General features: G+C 42.4%; 1 protein-coding gene across 3 annotated transcripts in view; it reads left to right on the forward strand.

The window, feature by feature from the left end:
- The window catches only part of stm (starmaker), an 18346-nt gene extending 10257 nt beyond the window's left edge, over positions 1-8089 (forward strand). Inside the window, exons 7-13 of one of the 3 annotated variants that reach the window (XM_079656108.1) lie at positions 363-389; positions 571-606; positions 1001-1793; positions 1854-2734; positions 5443-5496; positions 5804-5850; positions 7820-8089. In XM_079656108.1, the coding sequence (XP_079512234.1) occupies positions 363-389; positions 571-606; positions 1001-1793; positions 1854-2734; positions 5443-5496; positions 5804-5811 (1799 nt within the window). In that variant the 3' untranslated portion in view covers positions 5812-5850; positions 7820-8089. Of the gene's footprint in view, positions 1-362; positions 390-570; positions 607-1000; positions 2735-5442; positions 5497-5803; positions 5851-7819 lie in introns of all 3 variants that reach the window. The other 2 variants (XM_079656107.1, XM_079656109.1) reach the window with 2 other exon arrangements.
- Positions 8090-8985: the final 896 nt, after the last annotated feature.

Here is an 8985-nt window from a genome sequence, read left to right on the forward strand (position 1 = left end):
AAATTGCTAGGTTAAATTAGGAATATTCTTTATATCTAGAAAACAAAGTATAGGAAATGATTGTAATGTGGTATTTTTCAGAAACAAATTGTATTGATTTGGTACAGGAAGCGATCATGGTGTCGGTTAAATATGTGAGGTTGACTTTTGGTTACATAAAGGACCTTAACAGCAGCCTCGTCGGCTCATCTGTCCACCATGCCCTACTCTCTACACAAACTCTGATGAGAAACATGAATTTGAAATGTCAGAAACAAACAAACAAACAAATGTAGGACAGCGGGCTGATACTACTACCTCTGTGTGTGATCTGTATGACCTGTGACGGAGTGATGATCGAACACGTTGATTTCTCTACACAGAATCTTCAGACAGTGACTCTGAACGAGGTAATCAGTCTCCTTTCCTACATGACATGTCTTAGCTTGTTTGACACTCATGGTTTTAGGCCTTTGTACCTCAAAAGCTGTAAAACAAAAAAGAGAAAGCTAAGACCCAGCCCACTGAAGAATGAGGATATTAGATTCCCTGAAAACAAACCAGGAAACATTTTGTCTCCAACTGTTTCAGAATCAAACGAGTCAGCCGAGTCTGCTGAAACACAAGGTCAGTTCGTCTCTTATCTTTAGCTCTAGTTCATTCAGATCCAATGTGCGGCATTAAACAACATGACATGATCCATGATAAGAGCTTGATCCTGACCCACACAAAAACTGCATTACAATGACTTCTGCTGCATGTACACAGTAAACCTGGGATCTTAGGCTAAGCACAGTAATACTCACCAACAGGGCTGGGCATTAGTTTAATGAACAAAACCACATGTATTAATTATTGTTCTGAAGCAATTAGCCAAAACCACATGTTAATACTGCATCCAGAGCAGCAGCAATTAGCTCTGTAGCTAGCATTAGGCTAGCCCTATTTTGGATTCACCAGACTGACGTGTACAGAAGACATGATAAATCATTTACAAGTGTGCACAATCTTGAATCCCCAGAGACCAATGAGAACGCAGCTGAAATCACCGACCCTGATGTCAGCTCAGTGGAAGAGCTGAATCCTGCCGTGCTCGCCAACTCTAAAGGACCTGGGTCTAATGACACCACTGTCCCCGCCACTGACGCTGACACTGACGAATCCGGGACTGATGATGACCCTAAAACAGCTAAGCCCCTCTCTGACTCTGACAAATCTGGGCCTGATGATGACTCTAAGGTACCTAAGCCTGTCACTGACTCTGACTCTGACTCTGACGAATCTGGGCCTGATGATGACTCTAAGATAGCTAAGCCCGTCACTGAATCTGACTCTGACGAATCTGGGCCTGATGATGACTCTGAGGTAGATAAGCCCGTCTCTGACTCTGACTCTGACGAATCTGGGCCTGATGATGACTCTAAGGTAGCTAAGCCCGTCTCTGACTCTGACGAATCAGGGCCAGATGATGACTCTAAGGTAGCTAAGCCCGTCTCTGACTCTGACTCTGACGAATCTGAGCCTGATGATGACTCTAAGGTAGCTAAGCCCGTCTCTGACTCTGACGAATCAGGGCCAGATGATGACTCTAAGGTAGCTAAGCCCATCTCTGACTCTGACTCTGACTCTGACGAATCCGGGCCTGATGATGAGCCTAAGACAGCTAAGCCCATCTCTGAATCTGACTCTGACGAATCCAGGCCAGATGATGAGCCTAAGACAGCTAAGCCCATCTCTGAATCTGACTCTGACGAATCCAGGCCAGATGATGAGCCTAAGATAGCTAAGCCCATCACTGACTCTGACGAATCCGGGCCAGATGATGAGCCTAAGACAGCTAAGCCCATCTCTGAATCTGACTCTGACGAATCCAGGCCAGATGATGAGCCTAAGATAGCTAAGCCCATCACTGACTCTGACGAATCTGGGCCAGATGATGAGCCTAAGATAGCTAAGCCCGTCACTGACTCTGACTCTGACGAATCCGGGCCAGATGATGACCCTAAGATAGCTAAGCCCGTCTCTGACTCTGACGAATCTGGGCCTGATGATGACTCTATGGTAGCTAAGCCCATCTCTGACTCTGACTCTGATGAATCTGGGCCTGATGATGACTCTAAGATAGCTAAGCCCATCTCCGACTCTGACGAATCTGGGCCTGATGATGACCCTAAGATAGCTAAGCCCGTCACTGAATCTGACTCTGACTCTGACGAATCCGAGCCTGATGATGACTCTAAGGTAGCTAAGCCGGTCACTGAATCTGACTCTGACGAGTCTGGGCGTGATGATGACTCTAAGATTGCTAAGCCCGTCACTGACTCTAAAGAATCCCACTCGGGCGCTGATACTAGTACTGACTCTAATGACTCGGGTGTTGATACTAGTACTGGCTCTGAGGTACTTACAGAGAAAGATGATAGCATGGATGATAAGGGCCCGTATGAGGGGGTGTCGCTGGCAACCGGCCAGAAGGAGGGAGATGATATAGGGGAAAAGGATCCAAAGGAATCAGGAGAGGATGTGATGGAGGGAGATGATACCTCAGAGGAGAAAGACTCGGAGGGGGGAGGAATCAAAGAAAATGACGTCACGATGGATGAAACAGACGAAAAGAAGAGTGACGGAGCCATTAAGCCTGACGCTAATAATAGTGAAAATGAGCCCAAGAAAGATGACAGCCCTGACCCGTTGGACCCTTCCAACACAGACAAGGATGAGGAGAACCCGGAGCACTCTCACCCAGACACGCAAGGTTAGATGATGAGCTAAGAGAACTAATGAAACAAAGAGATGATGCAAAACTTGTAGCTATCTCATCAAGTTATGAGTCAGACGGGCACATTTATAGAAAATTGAGGAATTATGTTACAGCATTAAATAAAAAGAAAAAACGAGTGTATTATGGAAATAAAATTAAAGCTATTAATGATGATAAGAAGAAGATGTGGGATTTAGTCAATGGCATGATGGGCCGTAAGCCCAAATCCACCTCAACATATCTTGAAGTTGAAGGGAAATGTTTGACTAAACCGGTACAAATTGCTAATTATTTAAATGATTATTTTCTTGATAAAGTGGATACTTTGAGGAGAGATATGAAGCAACCTATTAACAGGAATTCCACTTTTCTAATAAATGATTTAATCATGGAAAATAAGAATTGTAAATTTAAAATAGAGAAAGTGTCAATTGCAGATGTTGAATGTCTACTAGGTAAATGTAATGATAAACCACCGGGTGTTGATAATCTAGATGGTAAATGTCTTAGATATGTTGCTAATTTGGTTGCGGAGCCTATCTGCCATATCATCAATGTAAGTATTGAAAAGTGTATTTGCCCACAGGCATGGAAAATAGCAAAAATTATTCCACTTGCAAAAAATCCAGCTGGATCATTTTCTGGAACAAATAGTCGCCCGATAAGTTTATTACCAGCGTTAGGAAAGATAATGGAGAGAATAATGTTTAATCAAATACAGAAATACTTTGAAGGTAACAATCTTAATACTGCTTATCAACATGCCTACAGATCGGGCCATTCCACATGCACTGCTTTAACACAAATGACCGATGACTGGAAGGTGGAGGTAGATAATAGGAAGTTAGTGGGAACGGTACTACTTGATTTTAGTTCTGCCTTTGATGTCATCGATCATCCATTGTTGTTGAACAAGCTAGAGCAATATGGTTTTCATCTGAATGCACTGAGGTGGATAGAAAGTTATTTGACCAATCGATGTCAAACTGTTTTTTTCAATGGAAGTCTGTCAACTATTAAGAAAGTCAGTTGTGGAGTTCCTCAGGGGAGTTGTTTGGGACCACTTTTATTTTCTATTTTCACAAATGATCTACCATTGGTCTTACAGGAATCCAAAATTGTTATGTATGCAGATGACTCGACAATATATGGAGCAGGTTCATCTACAAGGGAGCTGAGTCACTGTATAAATAAGGATCTACAAATGATTTCAGAGTGGGTAATAAATAATAAGTTGGTACTTAATGCAGGAAAAACTCAATCTTTAATAATTGGGTCAAATCATCAGTTAAAATGTGAACCTAAATTGCAGTTACATTTAAACCATATTGACATTAAACAAGTCAAGGAAACTAAGTTGTTAGGGATAACTCTAGATCAAACACTGTCTTGGTCTAAACAAATTGATAATGTTGTGTGTAAAATGGGAAGGGGTGTGTCACTCGTTAAAAGAATTGTAAAACATTTGCCAATAGATGTCAGGAGACAAGTCTTGGATGCTTTGGTGCTATCACAGCTTGATTACTGTTTTGTTGTTTGGTCTAGTGCTTTAGAAAACGATTTAAATAAACTACAAGTAGCACAGAATAAGGCAGCACGATGTGTTCTGCAGTGCTCCTACAGAACCAGAGTGACTGAAATGCTGGAGACACTGAAATGGATGAGTGTTAGACAGAGGTCCATTTATTCTCTGTTAAATTTTGTAAAGAATATTACAGTGACACACTTACCACATATATTGTCACAAAAGTTCATAGCACAGTACTCTACACATAACTATCAAACCAGACATGCAATAGAAAAAAGGTTCATTTTACCCAAATCAAGATCAAATATCAGACAGAAAACAGAACTATACAGAGCAATGGTCAGCTGGAATTCGTTACCGGTCCATATCATTCAAGACAACTCAAATATACATTTCAAACATTTGCTAAAACAATATCTGAGAACTACAAATTAAATTTGAACTGTACTTGTGGGTCAATTAGTAATTAGTCATTAGTATTATCATGTAAATTATATTGTTGGTAAAATTTTGTTTAGGTTTTGACTTGATGATGGCTAAAATGTGATGACTATTTTTTTTCTGTTTTGTTTTTGCTTTCACTTCCTTACCATGCACTTTTCATGAAATGATGAGTTGTTCCGTTCTGGTTTGTATTATGTATGTTTTGTGTGGGTGAGGACCCCAGGAAGAATAGCCAATGCTCATGCTAGTGCTAATGGGGATCCTAATAAAAAACTAAACTAAACTAAATCTAAACCATGGTCAGAGTTCCTAGAGAAGCATGCACACAGAGTACATACACTTTATTTCAAACAATTGGAAAGGTAATAATGATCCAACTCTGATTAAGGCAAATAATTGGTATGAAATGAAGAGTTTAGGGATATAGGTATAGATCTCAACAGTTTCAATTAATTTGAAATGAGGTTGTGATACACTCATCCTCCGAATGTGATGGACATCAGGCTAGTAGTTTTCCTGCAAAAAAAGAGACAGCAAAGGTTTCAAATTAAAGAAAGATATAAATAAGAGTTAAATTAGTTCAGAGGTAAAGATGAGAGTTCAGAAATTAATTCGGTAAGAATCGGGAAGAATTAACAGAAGACATGAAGTCATGACTGATGTAAACAGACCTGTGGTGTTGCAGGAGTACATTTTGATGTTACCTCTAATGTTGTTTTGTTTTTTGTAGGACCATCTGCTGACCAGCAACTGGTCCAACCTGTGGACTCCACCACCACCGCTGGTAAATGTCCCAGCACTGATCATGTCCTGTCCCCATATATTTAAACATGTCCCAAATCAGACAAAAGAGAGCATGCAATTATCAAAGCTCCCTAAAAGGTGAACTGCTGCTAAGCAAATGAAGATATTTGCCCAATGTTAAATTAAGTAATGTGCAGGCACGAGCCTCAATGCAGAAACAGTCAAATTCACAAAGATCAGCAGTACAATTACTTATTTTTTGACTCACCGTCAGAATCAGCAGAGGTGTGCATTTCATTCATTATTTCATCAACCAGACGTAAATCTCTGTCTTCTTCTTTACGCAGGGATTTAAACGCTCCAACTGTGGACTGTGAATGCTCACCATCTGCAGGTAACACTGTCAAAACTGAAGACACATACATGTTATACACACTGTGGGTGAACAGGGCAAACAACGTACCTGAGTCAATATCACCATACGGTGCATTTGAGACTTCCCCATTTCCAAAAAAAAAAGTTGAGATTTTCCATCGAACTTCATATTCATTGAGTATATGTTTTTGCTGTTAGAAATGGATGTTGGTCAAGCTCCCACACTTTTTATAAATTAATTGCAGGCAGACAATGTACATGTAAACAGCTAAATGTATCCACCTTGTCATGGACAAATTCAAAGTAGAGTAAATACATTGTAATTACATAGTGATTATAAAATGTACATTTTCAGAAAACTATAGTCACTTTCTCAACAATATATTTCAGTTAATGGAAAAAGTATTTGGATAATATTGAAATGATGGCAAACTATTTGTACCATGTCCACCCTGTCAGGAAGGCTTGCTGACAGGGTGGACAAGGACAGGGTGGACAAGGACAGGGTGGACAATGGCAGGGTGGACAATGGAAGGGTGGACAAGGACAGGGTGGACAATGGCAGGATGGACAATGGCAGGGTGGACAAGGACAGGGTGGACAGTGGCAGGGTGGTCATAGACAGGGTGGACAATGGCAGGGTGGACAATGGCAGGGTGGACAATGGCAGGGTGGACAAGGACAAGGTGGACAAGGACAGGATGGACAATGACAAAGTAGACAAGGACAGGGTGGACAAGGACAGGGTGGACAATGGCAGGGTGGTCAAGGACAGGGTGGACAATGGCAGGGTGGACAATGGCAGGGTGGACAATGGCAGGGTGGACAATGACAGGGTGGACAAGGACAGGATGGACAATGACAAAGTAGACAAGGACAGGGTGGACAAGGACAGGGTGGACAAGGACAGGGTGGACAATGGCAGGGTGGACAATAGCAGGGTGGACAAGGACAGGGTGGACAATGACAAAGTAGACAAGGACAGGGTGGACAAGGACAGGGTGGACAAGGACAGGGTGGACAAGGACAAGGTGGACAATGGCAGGGTGGTCAAGGACAGGGTGGACAATGGCAGGGTGGACAATGGCAGGGTGGACAATGGCAGGGTGGACAAGGACAGGGTGGACAAGGGCAGGGTGGACATTTGTGGCTACTATTAGCATGTCATGAGCACATGGTGGACATTCAGTTAGCAACATGATTCAGTTAGCAAGGTGACTGTGTACTGTTTAACAAATATATTCCACCTTTCTGAAAGGTTTTTATATGAATTTACATTTCACCATGACAGAGTGGACATGTTAAACTTGAGAAAATCCAACTGCACACATAATATGATTAAAATGACCAAATATAAGTTTAAATACTTACTCTGCAACTAGCCACTGTCTCAGCCTCCATTGAGGAAAAACAAAATGGCGGTAGTGATGTCAGTGAAAACATCAGATGTTTTTTTATGGGGCAGTTACCCCTCAATGACAGGGTGGACAGCAATGTCGGGGACAGATTCAACATGTTCAATATCATTATGAAAATAAAATATGATCAAAATGACTCATTTTAACAAATAACTCGTTGTGGACAATAATCACTTATTACACACACTGTAGTTAGCAGAGCAGTGTGTGGGACATGCCAACATCACGTGCATCCAATGAGGAAATAGGGAAAATGAAGGAAACACATTTCAAGAGACTTATCATTGGACTGATATGTGTGTAAATGTTTGGCCATTTATAATAAGACCTCAGAGTTTCATTATTCTGCTCATGTTCGTGATGACTGAGTGGTTCTGATGGGGACACCAACGTTACTTTATAGTGATATTGACTCACCCAACCGACATCACCATGAAACCCACTTCAAGACAATGAGCTTTTTATCATGGAAGTTCTAGATGAGGCATTTTGTAATGCTAACAGGAGAATCTGCATGAACAAAGTTAGTGAAATAAACTTGCTGGGGATTTTGTGTTTTCTCTCAATCAGAGCCATGCCTACAGTGTACAATACATTTGCCATGACGACAACAAGCTGAACTTCTACCTTCTGCTTCCTGTTTGTGTATTATTCTCCGCTCATTCCTGATTGGTTGGCTCCATTTGGTTGAATAAAAACGTTGCTCTAACCTGTTCGTCTGTCTGTCTGAATGTCTGTCTGTCTGCCTGTAGAAACATTAAACCAGCTGCTGATCTGAGATCTGTATTCACACTGTAATGTGTACATACTGCTAATAAATGTTGAACTGACAAACCTTGTCACCGCTCACTGAGTCCATGAATCTTTATTATGATGAAAAAAAAGACATATTCATCTGAAATCATAAAACCAGCAATCGATTGATCTGAAACCCAACTTGGGTCAATGTTCTCCTCTTACAACCCTAACCTTCACTTCTTGGTCTGAAAACCAAGATGGTGGTGACTAAAATATTTCTAGATTGTGACAAAAACCAGGATGTAAACTACCAAAAATCAAGATGGAGACGACCAAAAACCAAGATGGTGACGACCAAAACAGATATCACTTTGAAACCAGTGGAGTTCTTACATTAAGAACTTTTTATATTACAAGTTTTCTGTGTCAGGTGTGTGTGGGGGTCAGGTGTGTGTGTGGGGGTCAGGTGTATGTGTATGGGGGGGTCAGGTGTGTGTGTGGGGGGGTCAGGTGTATGTGTGTGGGGGGGTCAGGTGTGTGTGGGTGGGTCAGGTGTGTGTGGGGGTCAGGTGTGTGTGGGGGGGGGGTCAGGTGTGTGTGTGGGGGTCAGGTTTATGTGTGTGGAGGGGGGTCATGTGTGTGGGGGGGGTCTGGTGTATGTGTGGGGGTTTGGTGTGTGTGTCAGGTGTGTGTGTGTGTGTGTGTGTGTGTGTGTGTGTGTGTGTGTGTGTGTGTGTGTGTGTGTGTGTGTGTGTGTGTGTGTGTGTGTGTGTGTGTGTGTGTGTGTGGAGGTGTGTGTGGGGGTCAGATGTGTGTGGGGGGGTCAGGTGTGTGTGGGGGGGTTAGGTGTATGTGTGGGGGTCAGGTTTATGTGTGTGGGGGGGGGGTCATGTGTGTGTGTGTGGGTGTGTCAGGTGTGTGTGTGGGGGTCAGGTGTGTGTGGGGGGTCAGGTGTATGTGGGTGGGGGGGTCAGGTGTGTGTGGGTGGGTCAGGTGTG

This window comes from Notothenia rossii (assembly GCF_949606895.1).
Source record: "Notothenia rossii genome assembly, chromosome: 10".
Taxonomy (NCBI): domain Eukaryota; kingdom Metazoa; phylum Chordata; class Actinopteri; order Perciformes; family Nototheniidae; genus Notothenia; species Notothenia rossii.